Here is a 19,326-nt window from a genome sequence, read left to right as displayed (position 1 = left end):
TTCGTTTCCAAGATGGGAAGACGCACTTCATAGCTCGGTATAGGTGAGAGCAACCACCAACTTTATGTAGGCTGCACAGCTGGACTTGCAAGGTTTATTCTAAGAGCAGAGTCCATTCCACCCACGGTGCTGAGCAAGTCCTTGAAGGAAGGGGTGGATTTCAGTGGGTTTTCCTGCTTGGCTGGACGCTCCTAGGAAAGAACTGAGGGGACAGCCAGAGCTGCAGCAGGGTGACAGCATGGCACAGGTGTAGGGCAGCAGAGCTGAAGGGTGTGGATGGGTATGTATTCCAGGAGAGCTCGATGAGTCCCAGCACCAGCAACCTGGAAATGAGAGCGGCTGCTGTCCACTTCTAGGTCTGCAGCGTTAGACTTCTCATGCCCTACACCCGTCCGCCTGTCCCCCCGTCCGCCATCCCCACCCCCTTCTGTGGCTGGAGCTTTGAGAAGAGGAACTCCCTAGCCCTGTCCAACCCTGCCAGGTTGTCCCAGCCAGTACCTGAGCAGGTGTGTGAGCCAGCGTGCGGGCGTGGCCCACAGGAGGTGGGGCAGCGTGTGGAAGTACCAGACATAAAACTGGTAGTGGAGGGAGCGGCTGAAGCAGACGCCAATGAAGTTGGAGGTGAAGAGGACGGAGACAATCTGTGATGTGCTGGTTAAGGCTTTGAGTGGGAAAGGAAGGTGGAGGGTAGGGCCGGATAAGGGCTTAAAGTTCTGAGTAAGAAAGCACCCTATTCTGTCCTACATGCAAGCCTCAGACAAGCTTTTTAGCCTCTCTGGATCTGTTCCTCAGGTTAGTAGGGAGACAGGAGTGCGTGGGACTGTAAAGTCTAGGACTCTGAATCTCTCACTTTCTAGCCTTGATTCTTCCTTCTGTAAAATTTACACGAGTACTTCCCTGACTCAGGTGATGTTACATGGCAGGGAGTAGGGACTCAGGACAATACCAAGAGCGCATGGGCCTACAGTGCTGGACTTAAGAATAAACTGTGCTGGGCTGGAGAGATGGCTCAGCGGTTAAGAGAACCCGACTGCTCTTCCAGAGGTCCTGAGTTCAATTCCCAGCAACCACATGGTGGCTCACAACCATCTATAAAGAGATCTGGTGTATCTGAAGACAGCTACAGTGTACTCATATATAATAAATAAAATAAATATTAAAAAAAAAATAAACTGTGCTAAGATGTGTACGTACTCAGTGCAGTGTTTGCTGCAGAGGACAGGATCTATGTATGACTGGGCTCCAGCCTCTTCCTGAGGTAGCCTGCTGTCTCAGACCAACACACTAAGACCCTGTCTGCACATCTTATCTTATCTTTCCAGGATTTAAAGGATATGATTAGGTGTGAGGGGTTGGGGTGGAACTTTCCTTTTGGAAGGATCCTTCAGCAGCGACAGAATACTTTCCCCTGTTCTGAAGAAAAGTCATTCGGACATTTATCAAGGCCTACTTGTATGCCAAATTCTAGATTAGCCACCATGAACTTAACATTTCCCCCAAGTAGATCTTAAGGTCTAAGGTCTCCACCTGATCCCATGAATCTTCCCATAATATTAACCCTGTTTCTTACCTGTGCCACCTACAGAGGGCAAATAGCAAGAGGAAGCTAAGATGGGCAGCCAGCAGGGCCAGATGGAAGGCACGGTGCAGGAAGATGGCTTCAGGCAGGAGACGCCAATTCACTGTCCATTGGTAAAGAAACTGACGGCCAAGGTCAAAGGAGCGCGACAGGTAGCCAACGGGGTTCTCTAACAGGAAGGGCAATCCCAGCACCACCTGAGGATGGGTGTGAAGTCAGCAGAGCTTCTTAGGCTCACCCCAGCCTTCAGGGGAGTCCCTTAGGAGAGCACAGGGGATGGAAGTCTTGGAAGCTCCCTTATTTCCACAAGGAATACCAGGAAAGCCTCCCAACTCTCACTCCCCTGCCAGAGCCTGACACCAAAGAAGCATAGGAGGGGGTGACCACACTGCTTTCCTCAAGAATTTACCAGACCCTGGGCTGGAGAGATGGCTTAGCTGTTAAGAGCAGTCATTGCTCTTCCAGAGTCCTGAGTTCAACTCCCAGCAACCACATGGTAGCTCATGGCTATCTATAATGGGATCTGATGTTTTTCTGTCATGCAGGCACACATGAAAATTGAGCTCTTATAGACATAAATAAATAAATAAAAATTCTTTTAAAAATCTTGAAAAAAATTCATTCTGTGTGTGTGTGTGTGTGTGTGTGTGTGTGTGTGTGTGTCAAGGGGGAGGGAGGTACTTAGAGAAAGTCTCTCACTATGTAGTCCTGGCTGGCCTGGCATTTGTTATATAGACCAGGATGCCCTTAAACTCAGAGATCCACCTCCCAAGTGCTAGGGTTAAAGCCGTGTGCCACCACACCTAGCTAGTTGATCGGGTAGGTCCTTTTTTTTTTTTTTTTTCGGAGCTGGGGATCGAACCCAGGGCCTTGTGCTTGCTAGGCAAGCGCTCTACCACTGAGCTAAATCCCCAACCCCTGATCGGGTAGGTCTTAAGCAAGCAGCTTTAGGAAGTCTCTAAGAGGCCTGCCAAGTTCAGTAGCCATGGGACCTAAAGTGTAGAGACAGTGGCTACCCAGATCATAATCAACTCCAAACTCTCATCTGTTGAGAAAGCCCTAAGAGATTTAAGGAGGCCTGATCTTCGGTAAGTGGAGGCCCTTTCTCCTCAGTGAGGGCAGGATAGGGAGGTACCTGAAGAGCAGCGCAGAGGGCCAGCTTGGGGAGGGCGCCACGGAAGCCGAACTGAGTAAGAAGAAGGAATAGCAATCCTGGGGCGAAAAGGAGCACGTTCATCTTCACCGAGACGGCCAGGCTGAAATGGACAGAGGACAGGAAAGGCGGAGGATCAGCTCCAGGACTGTGTGGCCCTCGGAACAACACCCACCTCCCAAGAATTTCTCCCCAGGCTATTAAGTGCCAGGATGTGGTCTCCATCCAGAACTGTTAGGGGAGCATAAGATGGCCTGAGAGGAGGCTGGGAAGAGGAATAATACCTGGTCCCTCTGTCCAGACTAACCGGACACGTACTGACTGACATACGAAACAGGAAGAAAGCAAGAGGAAAGAGGGCCTCTCTACAGATCCTGGACTTGTTCAGGGAGGCCCAGAGTGGTCTGCGGTGTCTAACCGCTCTCGATGGCTTTCCTTGCAGAACATCGGGAAGCTATGGACATGTGAGGGAGGGGTGGGGGGTAGGAAGAGGCTCTGACCTGAAACAGCAGCAGCCCCAGCTCCAGCGCTGCGCCAGGAAGAGGTTGACGCTGAGGAAGAGCAATGCCATAGCTACCGGGTCGTTGAAGAGCCGCAGCACAAAGATGGAGTGGACACGGTAAGAGGCACAGCACATGAAGAAAAAGACGAAGGGAGGCACCTAAAGGGTGGGCACCGAGATCAGCTCCCCACACCTGAGCTGTCCCCGCCACCCGTTTCAGGCAGGGCCAGCTGGTCCTGCAGCATCAACTCACCTTGGAGGTCTGGTGGTATATCAAGAAAACAAGCACCAAGGTGACAAGGTAGAGTACAGCGAAGATGTTCTGGGCCGTAGGGATGTCAGTGCCCCGGTCCGTAGCATAGTAAAGCCCCGTAAAGATGTACAGAAAACCAGCTGGGTAGCTGGAAGGCGAGAGGAAACATGAGCCGAGGTCAGGGTCATCCGCCTGGTACCCACCCGGCCCTTCACAATTTCTTCAGACTTCCTATCCTCACTCACACAAGAGGTCCGGTGTCACCCTGCAGCTGTGTGTAGTCATATGTGCCATTGATGAAACCCTCCACCTGGGCCATGTAGGCCTTCCAGTCAATCTCTGTGTCTGGAAGAAGATAACATGGTCTTGTTCCTTCTGAGTCCAGAACTGGTCTACCTCTAAACCCCATGCCTTCAGACCACCAAAGCCCAGAGTTCTACCTTATTCCCAGGTTTCTTCCATCACCATCCCTTATCTAACTGCACATAGGGCATTCTCTGGGTGAACCCATATACTCCGTGTGTGTCTGTGTACACACGCATGGGAAGTCCAGGAGTTGACACTGGTGTCTTCCTCCATCACTTATAACAGAGTCTAGCTAGTCAGTTTGCTTCAAGGATCCCTTGTCCTGTCTCTCTAATGCCGTGGTTACAAATGGACCACCAAGCCTGCCTGGCATTTATGTATAATACTAGGAATCTGAACTATGGGTCTCACACTTATATGGTAAATACCACCCACTAAGCTATCTCCTTAGGCCCATGAATACAGGGGTCTTAAACTCAATGTGTAGAATTGAATTTATGATCTTTCTTCCTACTGCAAATTTAGTCTCTTTGCTGTGTTCCTCAAGTATTGAGTAGTACTTCTCTCCTTTTCAGTTTGTGTGTCTCTCTTTCTCACTCTCTCTGTGGTTTCATGAGACAGGGCTTTTCTGTGTAGCCCTGGCTGTCTGGCTGTCCAGGAACTCAAGTGTATAGACCAGGCTGGCCTTAAACTCACAGAGATTTACCTGCTTCTGCCTCCCAAGTGCTGGAATTAAAGAAGTGTGCCACCACCACCCGGCTCCTTAGTTCTTAAAAGGAAATAGGCTTGCTGTCTTTGTCTTGTGTGTGTTCATATGCACATGTGTGGGCACACACATAAGTGAGTATGAATGCATGTGAGTATAAATGTGGAAGCTAGAGGTTAATTCTGATTATCTTTCTTGAATATTCCTCATTCTCATTTTAAAAACAGGGTCTTTATGAAGCCAGTTGTGGTGTCCATCTTTAATCTCAACAACACTCAGGAGCCAGAAGCAGGCAGATCTCTGTGAGCTTGAGGCCACTGTGGTCTACATAGCAAGTTCTAAGCCAATCAGGGATACTTAGAGAGACCCTGTTTTTGTTCTTTTTGTTTTTCAAACAAACTGATTCTGGAAGACACCAGTACCTAGTGGACTCAAATAGTCACAAAATGCCATTCTTTAAAAGGACTTCCAGGATCTAAGAATTAAAAGTATGGAAAATCAGATCTGGCGTGGGAAGTGACTGTCTAAGGGAACAGACAAGCAGCAGGAACAGCAATAGCACATTAATCCTGGCCGAAATTTACTGCTCGGCTGCTTATGCTTTCTTAGCAGGCTGAATGTTAAATGCAGGTGGTAATCTCTAAGGTCACCTCCCTCCCATATGGAAGAGAGCTTATGATCGCTGTTCTGGAAAGTGGGCTTGGTTGGGTAAAGGATATAGGTTTGAATGGTGAACGAAAGCTCTGTAATCTAGTTTGGCTCAGAGGTTTGGGTATCGCTCCCTCCCTCCGGTTTTCTCCCCTTCGGTGAACTCACATGCCACCCTGTGAATGACCCAGAAGGTGATGCCCACCTCTGCTAGGCAGAGGCAGGAGGCCACCATCAAGGTGTAGCGAGGCTCCCGCAGCAGTAGATAGCGTTCTTGCCAGGCCCGCTGTAGCCATTGTTTCCAGATTCCTGCCGGCTGGACGACAGAACCCGGCAGGCCGCGTTTCCGCAGCCCAGCAGCCATCTTGACAGTGCACCACTCTTGTGCTTCCACCACCCGGGAAAACCAACCCTAAGACACTAGGTTCCGGTCTCCGCTCTGGGCGTCCTCTCAAACGATCCGAGTAACCAGAATTCTTATTTACTGCATAGCAGTCTGCTAAATCGACTCAAGGCGCTGAAGTTTCTAGGTCAAAATGATTCACTGGATACATATTTAGTGCTTCTTATATATAGTGGTGAGAGATATTTCTAATGTGGATATGTGGACCTCAATAAGGGTAAGATAGCTAGTCCTTAGAATACATCTACACGATATTGTAATATAAATATACATATACTTCTCGGTGTATGTCCCGTCCAGAGCGCATAAACGCCACTATATCAGTGTTTGTCCAGAAAACAAAACAGTTCTGTTCTCTTCTCCAAGCCCAGCTTTCTACTCGGCCTATATCCAGAGTAATTGTGTTTACGCTAGAGCGGAAAGCTCCTTTCAGCATTCCTCCCGCCTTTCCGAAGTACCCGAAGGTGCGCCAAAAATCTTGGGAAGAAGGGGATCTTTAATTAATCACGCCTCTTAATTGAAAGGGTTATTGAGAACCAAACACGAGAGGACGCCAGTGATGAGTCTGGTCACATCTGGTGACCAGATCTGGTCTGCCACGAGGAAATGTGGTCGAGTTGAGATGGGCAGTACGTTAATAAGACGACAAGTAATTCAGCTTTCCAGCCGGACGATTTTCAAAAAAGAGCTCAGAAAATGACGGAAGTTCCACGTGTTTGTGTGGAGCAGCTGCAAGGGTTGCGGGGGGGGGGGGGGGGGCGGAGACACAGGCTCCGCCTCCCATTTCTTACCTCGGTGATTGGGCTCCTAAGCTCCGCCCTGGCAGCCCGGCAGCCGGGAGCATGGCCTCTCCCCGGACTCCTGTGTCCCCTCCGGAGTTACCCGAAAGGAACTTACAGTACCGCCAAGTCCAATACTGGGACCAGCGCTACAAAGATGCGGCCGACTCCGGACCCTACGAGTGGTTCGGGGACTTCGCTTCCTTCCGTGCCCTCCTAGAGCCGGAGCTGTGTCCTGAGGACCGTATCCTCGTGCTAGGTGGGTAGTGTCCCAGCCACGGGTCGCTGGCCAGACCATATCCGCTTTCTTCCCTTCTGCTTTCTCTTATACAGGACTCCCCAGTTTGGAGCCAAGACCCAGTACCTTCAGAATCCGTCTGTATTTAGCCAGGGCAAACAGAAATAAGAGATCGTCAGGACTCTGGAAAAAAAAACAAAAAACAGTCCTTTGGTGTCTCAGCGAGGGGCATTACCCTGCCCCAGACACTGGAGACAGCCTAAGACACCGGAGAGTACATCTCTGTGGACCTACTTCAAGTCCCAACATTAATCGGCTGTGTAACCTAGGACAACTCATGAATCCATTGTGTGCTTAAGTTTCCGTTTCTAGAAAAGGGACTGCGAATTTTTCTGGACTAATGTGCACCTCGAGCACAACACCTAGTTTTCCTTTCGCACCACTGGGCACCCGAGGCCGTTGTCAGGTAAAGGGAGTTACTAATTCTCTGAACCCCAGGTGAAAAACTTGGTCCTAAACACTAATAACGCCATCGGAGGCTGATGGAGAATTGCAACTGAGGTAGGTGTCAACAAGAGAGATGCCAAGATGTCAGCTGCTGGATACTTAAGAAAAGTTTGAATGAGTAGAGTTGCCTTCCAAATATAGTTTGTAAATGTTTTGGGCAGTAGAAGTCTGTATACATTTTGAGTTTTTTGTTTGTTTTTGTTTTAGACAGGGTCTTACTGTGTAATCCTGGCTGTCCTAGAACTCACCTAATAGAACAGGAAAAGAATATCTCTTATACATCAGTATATATGTAAAGTATAAATAATATAATGTGAGTCTACACTACTCAGTTTGGGAAGTAGAACATGACCAGGACTAGAAAGTATACCCCGACGGCTAAGAATTTGGATGCTGAGAGCAAGTAGTTAATAGTAGAAACTTGGCTTAGCTGGAATTGTAACCTTGAACAAAATCTTTAAATTTCTGTGCTTCCATTTCCAAGCCTTAAGAAAATAAAAACACGGGCTGGAGAGATGGCTCAGCGGCTAAGAGCACTGACTGATCTTCCAGAGGTCCTGAGTTCAAATCCCAGCAACCACATGGTGGCTCACAACCATCTATGATGAGGTCTGATGCCCTCTTCTGGTGTGTCTGAAGACAGCTACAGCGTACTTATATAATAAATAAATAAATCTTAAAAAAAAAAAGAAAAGAAAAACACAAAATTAAAAAGAAAGAGAGGAAGGAAGGGAGGAAAAGAAAAGCCTAGCTGGGTGTGGTGACTCACATCTTTAATCTCAGCCCTAGGAGCAAGAGGCCAGCCTGGGCTATGCAGCAAGTCCACGACAGCTAGGAGGTTATAGAGAGAGACCTCGTTTCAACAAAACAACAACAACAAAAATAAATAAATAAATAAATAAGAAAACCAAAACTTACATACCATATTTTTTAGTGATTAGATGGGCATGTGAAGTGTCTAGACCAATACCTGGCTTCATGTGTTTTCAGAGTTTTCTTGTAGTTTCCCCATAACTTCTCCACACTAGAAGTCAACAGTCTCTTAAGTTCTGTGGTTGTATACGATTGCATTTATTTACAGATTTACCACAGAACAGCATTTATCAAGTGTTAGTGACTTTCAAAATTAACTGGCAAGTTAGGTCCCTCTCTGAGATTCCAATTCCAGGGAAGTCTAATATAGATGGTGGAAATCTTTTTTTCCTTTGTTGAAATGGGGTCTTGTTCTGTAGCGGGCTAGCCTGACATTTACTAATTAGGACTTGCAACTACCTTCTACCCCTACCTCTTAAGTGCTGGGATTGCAGATAGGCACCAGCAGGCCTGCCTCAGGTCTCTGTTTCCAGCGATCTCCACAGCTGCCATGCTGCTGGTGAGTAGGACATCTATCTTCCTTAAAATCTTAGAATCTTGCTGACCAGGAGGTGTTCTTTTTCTGGATAGGGGGGATAAGTCTACAGAGGGATAGGAGATGAAAAGCCCAATTGTAAAAGTTTAGGTTTTCAGAAAGCTTAGAACTGCGAGATCTAAGAACAGGACTCAGGATTTGGGATGTCACCTATGTTACACTTCATCTCCACAGACCTGAGTGGAGCACCTGGCAAGTGACAGGCCCTCTCCTGGGCCCTTCTAACTTTCTAAAGCCGAGTAACAAGTATTCAGAGCTTCTGTACATGAGGGGTTTATAAACCTTTTCTGAACATGGCCAGAGAGTAGATGTTTTAGGCTGTGCAATCTCTCTCGGAGACACTCAGCTCTGCTATGGTAAAAGACACACAGCTATAGACAGTGCATGAAAAAGAACTGATGTTCTTTAATAAAACTTATGTTTAAGACAGAGTCTCCTGTAGTCCTGGCTGGCCTAAAATTCACAGGTAGACTGGTCTGGCATCAGACTCCCAAAGCCCTGTCTGCCTTTGCCTCCTGGGTGCTGAGATTACAGGCGTGAGCCACTATACCTGCCCAAAGCCTTATTTATCAAAAAGAAATACGGATTCTACTGTAAGTCACTGTCTTGGGTTGAGTTCCTCGGAAAGGATCCCGAGGAGGAGATTCATGTCCAAGTCATTCATTCCAGGGAAAACTGACCGGTAAGAATGGGGAAAGGCAAAAAGATAAAACTGTGATCTCAGGCAAAAGTCTCGAGAATAATTTTGGCCTTGAAGCATCACAGAGAGCATATACATTCCAAACCTGGGGACGTGCTAAAACGTATTAAAGGACTATAGGGGTCTGGTCAGGACATTGACAGTATCTGCTGTCATCGACACGTGAAGTAGGGATATTCTCTCGTGTCTGCATTTCTAGGGCTGCTGTCTTGTCATGCAGCACACAGGGAGAGGCAGTTAGAATTCCCTAATAACTTCATAATGCATTACAGCGTTCTGGCCATGCTAATGCAGCCCAAGCTGGAGTGTTACCACCAGGCTTGAGTGGCAGTAGAGCATAGTGTTTAAAACTCTGGCTTGGAGGGAGGCAGGTGTCGGCCAAATTCTGCCTCCATTCCGTGCATCCTTAGAAAGCTCCCTAACTACTCTTCCTCGATTTCTCCACCTAAAAACTGAGGACAATAAAATATTATTCCTGCCTGAATCAATATTGAAAATAAACTGAGGGGCTGGGAATTTAGCTCAGTGGTAGAGCGCTTGCCTAGGAAGCGCAAGGCCCTGGGTTCGGTCCCCAGCTCCGAAAAAAAGAACCAAAAAAAAAAAAAAAAAAAAAGAAAATAAACTGAGAGTTCTTACAAATTTCTTAGCATAATACTGAGTGTTCTATTAACTGTAGTAGTTTGTGGGGAGGGCTAGGGACGTAACTCAGTTCGTCAAGTTCCTTTCCAGCTTGCGGGAAGCTGTGGGTTCGATTCCTAGTATCACATAAGTTACAAGTGGTCCATATTTCACATAAATCTAAAGTTCAGCAATCCAGAAGTAGACGTGTCAGGTTTCAGACCTGGGACAAATGGCAGAGGTGCCTACTTAATACATCACAGTAGACAGTGGCAGCCAGGTTCTAACTGCATCCCTCGCCCCTTCCTGTTGCAGGGCCCTCCTGGCTGGCACACCACGGAGCTGCTCCTCCCTGGAAAATCCAACCATTCTGGTTACCTGGCCTTTTCATCTACTCTTTTGGGCCTCCTGGCTGCTATACCTGGTTTCCCTTTCCTTCCTATCCCCTCCCTGTTTCCCCTCCCTGTTCTTCTCTCATAGCTCAGGGTAATGGCCACTTTGGACTCTCCCAGATGTTCCTGCCTCTAACTATGCTTTCCCACGTGTCTATAATAAACCTTCTCCTTCATCAAACCCAGGAACAATCATTCATTCATTCATTCATTCATTCATTCATTCATCTGGTACTGAAACCAAGGAGAAGTAGAAAGATCAGAATTTCAATGCCATTCTCAACTACGTAGGCAGCCTATCTAAAAAGAAAGTCCTTTTTTTTTTTTAAGTATCTTTCTTCTTTTCTTTTTGAGTGTGGTTTCACTATGTAGCCCAGGCTGGCCAGAACTCAGAGATGTACTCTGCCTCCTCAGTGCTGGGCCTGCAACCAAGCCTAGCCTGTTAATGATTTTTAAGGCATGGTGTTATGATACATGGGCTGGCCTGGCACTTACTATGTAGATGAGACTGGCCTTGAATTCCTAAGCTCATGATTCTATGACATTGATAAATAAGGATCGGAAGAAGTCTGCGGAGAGCTGCTGTCTAGCCCCATTCTTAGCCCAAGATGAGCTACAGGAAGGCCTGCAAGAGACCACTTTCTTTCAAAGCAGGTGTGCAAATTGGGCTGCATATCTGAAAATCTCTTTTAAAATCTTAACCTCCGGGGTTGGGGATTTAGCTCAGTGGTAGAGCGCTTGCCTAGGAAGCGCAAGGCCTTGGGTTCGGTCCCCAGCTCCGAAAAATAGAACCAAAAAAAAAAAAAAAAAAAATCTTAACCTCCCTCTCCTTTTTTAAAATTTTTTTTCGTTTATTTATTTTTATTTATATGAGTACCAACCTCCCTCTCCTTGACCCTGCCCTTTTAGAGACTGCATTCTTTTGTTGTTGTTTTTGAAACAGGGTCATACTTTTAGCCCAGGCTGACCTCCAACTCAGAGTCCACCTGCCTCTGCCTCCTAAATGCTGGGATTAAAGTTGTGAGCCACCACACCTAGCTTAGAAGTTGCATAATAGGTAATTTACCCCAGATTTCCCTGCACCCCAGCCCTAACTCCCAAGACACTGCTTATTTCTCAGCTCTTCTGAGTCCATGTCTTTGAAATTCTTGGCAGACTCACCTCAGGTAGGGTCAGTTGCCTACCTGTGTGATGCTAGTTTTTCCCTTGTTCATTAGATGGTTGTTGTAACTCTACATTTAATCTTCCCATAGGGCACAAGTTCCTTGACAGCAGGCACTTAAAAACAAAACCAAAGCTGGGCAGTGGTGGCACAAGCCTTTTAATCACAGCATCCAGGAGGCAGATCTCTATACCGTGAGTTCCAGAACAGCCAGGACTACACGGAGAAAACTTGTCTTAAAGAAACAAACACCCAGGGTCTCTTATAGCCTAGGCTGGCTTTGCATTTGCTGTGTAGCTAAGAATGACTCCTGATCCTCTCCTGGGACTCTAGGCGTGCACTACTACACACTACATTACATTCAATTTGTGTGGTGTTGAGGAGCCAACCCAGGGCTTTGTGCATGCTAGGAACGCACTCTGTTTATTTAGCTTCTTCTGCAGAGCACGCACTCTGTGTCAGGAGAGACCAAATCGGAGTATCGAGTACATACATTTAGTACAATGGATCAGCTTCACTGTGTGTCCCCGTCATTTTCTTAGTTCATTAATTCTGCCTTGGACATCAAAGTAAAATTCTAACCCCCTAACATGACATCCTCCAGGGTTCCAAGATCCCCTTAATGGTCAGAGACACCTTTAAGGTGTTATGGTCCTAATGAAGCCAATATTACATACGTTCTGAGTTTGAGGAAACTGAAGCCCCAAGAATCAGACGCTTTCCTTTGTGACTGGGAAAAATCAAATCCAAATCTTTGAACTCCTGAGTTCCAAGTTCCTTCAGCAACTCCGCAGATGTTTGTGGCTCTTAAATTTAGTACATTGCATCTGTGTGTAGGCTAGCTACTGATTGTTCTTGTCATTCTCTTAAACAAGAAACCCGAGTTCTTGGTACTGTAGCCACTTACCCTAGTTCACATAGCTCAGAGATACAAAGACACTTTGTGTCCAAGTCTGTGTGATTCCAAACCTGTCAACACTCTTCTACAGTGTTGCTTTAAGAACTTGGTGCGGGGTCAGGTGCAGGGGACGAATGGAAAGAAAATAGGCTGAATCGTGGAGAAATAACTAGAAGGTGAGAATCAAAGCTGACCTAACTCTTTTACTACCCATCCCACCCACGGCAGGCTGCGGGAACAGTGCCTTGAGCTACGAGCTATTCCTTGGAGGCTTCCCTAACGTGACCAGTGTGGATTACTCTCCAGTGGTGGTGGCAGCCATGCAAGTTCGCTACGCCCATGTACCCAGTCTACGCTGGGAGACCATGGATATTCGAGCACTGGACTTCCCTAGTGGGTCCTTCGATGTTGTCCTGGAGAAGGGTACACTGGATGCCCTGCTGGCTGGGGAGCCAGATCCCTGGAACGTATCTTCTGAAGGTGTCCACACTGTGGACCAGGTGCTGAGTGAGGTGAGGGAGCGGCAAGGCAGCAGACCAAGATCCAGGGGTAAGGGGTTGAACTCTCAGGACACCAGAAAAACTCAGCAGTCAGAAAACGAGGTTTGAGGGGCTGGAGAGGTGGCTCAGCGGTTAAGAGCACCGACTGTTCTCCCAGAGGTCCTGAGTTCAATTCCCAGCAACCACATGGTGGCTCACACCCATCTGTAATGGGATCTTCTGGTTTGTTGGAAGACAGTACTCATATACTTACAATAAATAAGTCTTTAAAAAAGGAAAAAGAAAATGAGGTTTGGAGCAGGTGCCCTTAAAAGTATGGATTTCTGAAGAACAGAGAGACTGGAGTGACCAAGGCTCACAGAGGCTAATCAGTGGTTGGATACTAGTTTGACACAGGACAGAAGTGGTAGCCAGGTCCCAGACGGGAGAGACAGATTGGGAAATCGAGGAGCGGATAGGAGAGCAATGCCTCCTGCTTGAATGTCTTTCTCATCTAGACACAGCCTTCTATAGAACAACCAAAGGGTGGCTCAGTCTACCGCAGAAAGCCAGAAAGAGCTATTGGATATAGAGCACTATCTAAAGGCTGAATTAGAAGATCATTATGGGTTGTACTGACCTTTGAGAACCTGGAGATGATTCCGCACTGATGACTTCTCTTGGTCTGCCCGGCAGGTGAGCCGGGTGCTGGTTCCTGGAGGCCGATTCATCTCCATGACTCCTGCGGGTCCCCACTTCAGGATCAGACACTATGCTCAACCCTGTTACGACTGGTCACTGAGGCATACAACCTATAGCAGCGGTTTTCACTTCCACTTTTACGTCATGCATAAGGGCAGAGAGCTCACTGTGTCCCAGCTGGCCCTAGGGGCCCAGATCCTCTCACCCCCCAGCCCTCCTGCCCCACCCTGCTTCCTCCAAGACTCAGATAATGAGGACTTCCTCAGTGCCATTCAGCTGTGAGACTGGAAGCGTGATCTCCAAGCCCTCCCTGCCTTTGCACATTGGCTCCTAGGGAGTTGGAATTCGAAATCTGGAGCTGGGGACTGGTTGCTGGGTCCTCACATACAGAGGTCTTGTGCATAAAAACTGTGCTGGTGGGATCAAGCCCACGTGAACCAATACAGTGAGTCCAAGTCCCGGGATCCCAGGTTTCTGGCTTCTTGGATTTCTATTCCTACAGGGCTTCCCCACCTCCACGTGGGGTAAGGCTCAACATAGCTCCTCTGCCTTGGATCGCTCATGCAACCTGGATCTATCCTTAAGAGGCTAAAGAATTTGAATTTAGACTGCTTTAGGCTTCTGAATCCAGTCCCAGCCCCAACACGGTGGCCTGCCCTGCTCAGGCTATCTAGGTACTTAAGGAAGCCATATGCTTATGGCAGTCCCACACCAGGGCGTCCTGACAGTGCTCACCTTCCCCACCAGGAACTTGCACCTGAGACCGTGAGCACCTGTCCCCCAGCAGGCTGAAGCAGCAGACACACGCACACACACTCACACACGGAGGTCTGTGTTTATTCACACACTCCTGTTACATTGAGGATGGAGAAACATTTTTACAAAGGACAACCCTGGGTTGAGAACATCTTCCGGTCCACAGATGTCATCCAAAGGTACTGAGCAGTCCCCATTTGGGTTTCCAGGGGTAGCATGAAGGGGTCCAAGGTAAAATCAGACTTGGGCCCTTAAAAGATGATACCTTGGGAGGGAGGAGTCTCCCAATGAGCCTCCTAGGGTCAGAACTGGGCAGACTGGCCATGTGGTTAGTTACCATGTTGGGGGCTTGTCCCATCCCAGTCTCAACACCTGTCCTATCTGCCAGGCGCAGAAGAGCATGGCGGAGGCTGTGGGGGAAGGGCACAAACCATGAGCGGAGCCAGTAAACAAAGAATCGGATATAAAAATACAAATGTGCTGAGGAAGTCCCTTAGAAAGAGGCTGGGGTCACGCCAGACAGGGGTACAGTTGAGGAACGGCCCGGAGGGCTAGGCTGAGGTGGGTAGGAAGCTCATGCAAATATGCAGCCAAACCTCCCTGGCCGCGCAGTCCGACGCCGCAGCTGCCCGGGCTGCAGACCAGATTGATCGGAGGAGGGGCGGGGCAGGGGAGCCGTGCGGGAGGGGGCGGGCTGGGGGCCGTGGGTCTCTGTGTCGGTTCCGGTGTGCGGGGTGGAGCTGCGGCCCGAGGTTCTAAAGTGCATGAGTGCGTCGGCGGGCTCCGGGCTGGTCCGCACCACCACTACCGCCGCCGCCGTGGTGCTGAAGCGGACAGCTCCGAAGCGCCTGGCAGCGGCGGTAGCAACACTGACCCCGCGGCGGCTTGGCCCTGCAGCCCCCGCCCGCAGGCACCTCGGCCCCGGGCGGGGGTGCGCCGGTAGCCGCATCGCCGGCCCGTGCTCCTGGCCGCTGCGGGGCTGGGCCCGGAGCCCGCCGCCAGAGCCGGCGCGTCTACACTCCGGACGGAGGCTTCTCCCCCATCCCCTTCAGCACGTCGTCTATCCGGTCATCCTCGATCACCACTGCGCAGGGAGAAAGCGCATCAGCCGCGCGGTCTCGGGGGGCGGCGGCGACAGTGGGGCTGGTGTCCTCACGCCCCGCGCAGATCTACTCTACTGTCTGTTCCCGCGACACCACTCGAAACCCTCTGCCCTCCCCACCCGAACTCTCCCGCGGACCCTACCTGCTACCAAACCCGGGACCCAAACCTCCCTACGTGGGAACACCCCTCTTCCGAAGACTCCCAGTGCGAGCCCTCCCGTCACCTGAGCCTTCCTCCATCCAAGCTGACCAAAAACCTCTCCCTTCGACACAACCCTCTCCTCGAACTGGGCTCAGATGAAACTGTCACCTGGTGTAACCCTTTCCTCTACCTGAGTCCCTGTCCTGATAGTGCCGCCCAGAGTCCCCTCCCAATGCAAACAATCAAGACGACCGAACCCCTGGCCTCCGTGCCCTCCAGTAACATCCACTTACTCATCTTAGCCCAAGGAATCGGCCCACCACCCTTGTGTTCCCAGTGCCAAGCAGCCCCAAATACCCTAAGCGGCCCCTCCCCCTCGACCAGGAGCCGGGGCTCTTTTTCCAGAAGTGGAGAGCTTCGAATCCGGGACACAGTATTCCCGGGAGAGGGAAAGAATGGGACAACTCCACAGCAGGGACCCTCCCCACCCCGGGCGGGTGCGCAGCTGGCTGCGCTGGTCTGCGGCAAGAGCAGCTGCCACTTGACGGGGAACGGCAGCCTGGGGACGCCAGGCGAAGGGTTTCTGGGTCAGGCGGCGACTCCGGGCCCGGGCCGCGTACCTCTCTTGGCTCGGCCGATCTGGCCCAGCTTGGGGGGCCGCTTGGCCTGGTTGCCAGCGAAGAAGGAGTTGGTGTCCTGCAGGCGGCAGCTGAAAGAGAGGTCGGAACCCTCGGGGTCTGCGCCGAAGCGGCCCATCTTGTCCTCGCCGTAGGGTAGGATCTCGGACATGGCGGGCACCGGGCGGGCTAGGGACTGCGGCGGGGCACGGGCAGAGGCTAGCTGCCGGACCGGCCCTAGCTCAGCAGGGGAGCCGGCGGAAGGATGAAGTCATACAGCATCCGGGACTGCGGAGCCGAGCGGGGCCTCCTCCCCCGCGCCTCCGCCTCCCGGGCCGCTGGGCAGGCGGCGGCGGCAGCGGCGGGGACCGGGCGGGGGCGGGGCGGGGGCGGCGGCGGCGGCGAGAGCGGAATGACGATGAGCGCCCGACTGCGGCAGAGAACGGCGGGCGGGGCGCGGTGGAGGCGGGGCGGGCACCGGCCAGCGGAAAGAGGCGGGGCCCAGCGGTCCGAGGGAGCCCGGTGATCCCTGGAGTGGAGCGCGCGGCCGTGGGAGGTTCCCGCGAGGTGGCCGGATGGCCGCCACGTGGGCCCGGGGAACCGCAGCGGCCGGTGCAGGCGACAGCTAGGTGGGAGCGGCCAGCCCAGTGCTTCGGGGAGAAGGGGAGGGACGGACGCTGCGGTTAGGAGAGAGCAACTGGGAGCTGAGCGCAAAAAAAGCTGGGGGCTCGGCGGGGCCCCAGATGGCGGCGGCCAGCCTGGCTGTGGACACGGCCCTGGACTCTGAAAGGCGGCCGGGAAAGGGCGGAATACGCGTGGAGAGAGGGGAAGGAACCAACCGACTGGAGCGCGGGAAGAGCTCGGGCCTGGGGATGGTGCCACGGTGCTTGGCGCGCTCCTGTATCCTAGTTACGCGTAGGTCTCCGTCAGTTGGCCAATTTGTATACGACTGTCTGAGCATCTGTCAGCCTACCTCTGTGTATCCGATCTCGGTCTCCGTGTGTCGGTTTTGGGCTTTCTGTATCTACCTGCATACCTGGTCCCTATTTGTGTACCACAGGGTCTGTCCCCCGAGACTGCGTCGCGGCCTTTCAGGGAAAGGATCTTAAACACTGCAACCGCGGCGCGCACCAGAGTAGACTCCCCACAAACCGTAGGACCGCTGTTGGCGCCAAAATCCAGACTCAAAGAGCCAGTCGCTCCACGCGGTTCCCTCAGCCCTGGAGGCTTGCTCTAGCTGGCAGTGTGGGAGAAATGAATGGCAGCATCGCGGCGGGCGCCCGGGATGCGGATGACGCAGGGAAGCCCGGAGTGCCTGAGCACGGTGCGCGCGCTAGTAAGCGTCGGCAGGGACAGGGTGTCCCCCGCCCTTGTTGCTGGGGCCCGGGGTAGAGTTCTTCCCCCTCCTCCGACAAGAACACGCACACTTCCCTTCACCTCTTGCCGCCCCCCCAAACCCCGCCCCTGCCCTGCTAGCAGTCAGCTGCAGCGTCACTGGCTCCCTGGCGCGAGAGGGCCCTGGCGGAATCACTGGCCTTGGGAGGGAGGGTGTGTCTCACATTCCCTCGCAGTAGGCTGGTAAATAATGACGTTATTGCTTATGCCATTGCCACAAACGAGACACCTTCCCCTTACTCCCGCCAAATCACGCAGATAGCGAGATTGCCGGCTGCTGGCTTTCCTTCCTTCAGGTGTTAAAGGCAAAGGTCTCGGCTGTCAGGACTCTGGGGCCTGAGGGATAGGGAAGATGTGTGAGGGACTGCCTTGGGACTAGACTGGACCTCTGGGGTCCAGCCTAACGGATTCCTTCTAACACTCCCGTGCTCCATCTTCGAGGCAGGAAGAAGTGATCGCCAACTGGGCCCTGGGGTGAGAAAAACCGACACTGACATCTGAAAGGGAGAAGAGAGTAACTGTGGGTGATCAGATTGTCCAGAACACCTCCTTCCCCTGGAAATTGCACAATAATGATTTTTCAGGCCAGAATCTGCCATTTTCTGAATGACCTTGAATTGAAAGGACCAATAATCATGTTTTTTTAAAAATCATTTGTGTTGGTCCTGGTGGAGCTGGCCTTTCATCTCAGGGCTCAGTCAGGCTGTGAGTGTGAGGCCAGCTGGATCTACACAGTGAATTTGGGGCTACATAATGAGACCTTGTCCAAACACAAACAAACAAAAAAAAATCATTGGTACTTGTATAACTTTGGAAAAATAAAACCACCAAAATCTTAGCTGTATACTCTCCATCTTCCCAAATAAGAATTTGTCATGTGACCTCTCTGAGCTGGGAGGAAATAGAACTGCTCATTAAGGCCAGTTTTGTTGGTAAAATAGCCCCACGCTGAGCTGCACTGTTTCAGAACTGAGCACCTCTCACCTAAACCAAGGAAGAAGGAACTCTGGGGTTCTTGCCAGGGATGACACCATATGGAAACTGAAGCGAATTTCTATTCCCTAGAATGAGAGAAATAAGGTTAACAACTTCATCTGGAACTCATTTTTTTTTGTTTTATTGTTTTTTTAAAGACAGAGTCTTACCGTGTAGACCCAACTAGCTTGAAAGTTGTCATGTAGCTCAGGTAAGCTCTCCTGCCTTAGCCTCCAATGTTCTGGGGCTACATGGTTGTGCTTCCACACTTAGTCCGTTAGATTCTTCCTTTTTGTTTTGTTTTGTTTGAGACAGGGTCTCATTATGTGGATTAGGCTGGCCTGAAACTTGTCTAGATCAGGCTAGCCTCGAGCCTCCCGAATCTTAAATGATAATCTGCTTAAATAATCTAATATTTGTCTCTTTGTGCATGGTGGGTCACAGTTAAGCAAAAAGAGCCAAGTGAAGAACTGTAAAGATATTGTAGAACTGGGCTGGAGAGATGGCTCAGTGGTTAAGAGCACTGACTGCTCTTCCAGAGGTCCTGAGTTCAATTCCCAGCAACCCCATGGTGGCTCACAACCATCTGTAATGAGATCTCTTCTGGTGTGTCTGTAGACCGTGACAGTGTACATATATATATATATATATATATATATATATATATATATATATATACTTTTAAAAAAGATACTGTAGTACTAAATGTGCATAAGTTCCACTTATATTATCAAAGCATGAGGAAAATTCCTTATATTCTGATCCTCTACTCGAAAGTGTGATGTTCTGCATCCCTGCTGAGATAAAATTTGGAGTACTGTAATAGCACTTTAAATATTTTTATTGACAGCCTCTCACCTGGGGCATAGTGGCACACTCCTGTGATCCCAGCACTCAGAAGGCTG

The 19,326-nt window shown here is 50.4% G+C and overlaps 3 protein-coding genes across 18 annotated transcripts; 1 reads left to right on the top strand and 2 right to left on the bottom strand.

The window, feature by feature from the left end:
• Window positions 1–40: 40 nt before the first annotated feature.
• Window positions 41–5,529, bottom strand: Alg3 (ALG3, alpha-1,3- mannosyltransferase). Of its 16 annotated transcripts, none has more exons than XM_087575699.1 (9): window positions 5,316–5,522; window positions 3,733–3,832; window positions 3,488–3,635; window positions 3,233–3,393; window positions 2,715–2,835; window positions 1,571–1,776; window positions 1,338–1,413; window positions 499–644; window positions 41–323 (listed from the first exon to the last, which is right to left on the bottom strand). In XM_087575699.1, the coding sequence occupies exons 1-9, from the start codon at window positions 5,509–5,511 to the stop codon at window positions 161–163; spliced, it is 1,317 nt and encodes a 438-aa protein (XP_087431825.1). In that variant the 5' UTR covers window positions 5,512–5,522; the 3' UTR covers window positions 41–160.
• Window positions 5,530–6,360: 831 nt separating this feature from the next.
• On the top strand, window positions 6,361–13,897 carry Eef1akmt4 (EEF1A lysine methyltransferase 4). Its single transcript, NM_001399450.1, has 3 exons — window positions 6,361–6,588; window positions 12,481–12,764; window positions 13,428–13,897. The coding sequence occupies exons 1-3, from the start codon at window positions 6,393–6,395 to the stop codon at window positions 13,713–13,715; spliced, it is 768 nt and encodes a 255-aa protein (NP_001386379.1). The 5' UTR covers window positions 6,361–6,392; the 3' UTR covers window positions 13,716–13,897.
• A 1,283-nt stretch (window positions 13,898–15,180) lies between these two features.
• Window positions 15,181–16,308, bottom strand: Camk2n2 (calcium/calmodulin-dependent protein kinase II inhibitor 2). Its single transcript, NM_021678.1, is given in 2 exon segments — window positions 15,181–15,273; window positions 16,055–16,308. Coding segments are annotated over 2 exon segments (240 nt in total). The 5' UTR covers window positions 16,224–16,308; the 3' UTR covers window positions 15,181–15,202.
• Window positions 16,309–19,326: the final 3,018 nt, after the last annotated feature.

The sequence above is a fragment of the Rattus norvegicus genome, chromosome 11, assembly GCF_021556685.1.
Source record: "Rattus norvegicus strain SHRSP/BbbUtx chromosome 11, alternate assembly SHRSP_T2T, whole genome shotgun sequence".
Taxonomy (NCBI): domain Eukaryota; kingdom Metazoa; phylum Chordata; class Mammalia; order Rodentia; family Muridae; genus Rattus; species Rattus norvegicus.
The sequence above is the reverse complement of the archived record's forward strand: the minus strand, read 5'-3'. Positions and strand labels throughout refer to the sequence as shown.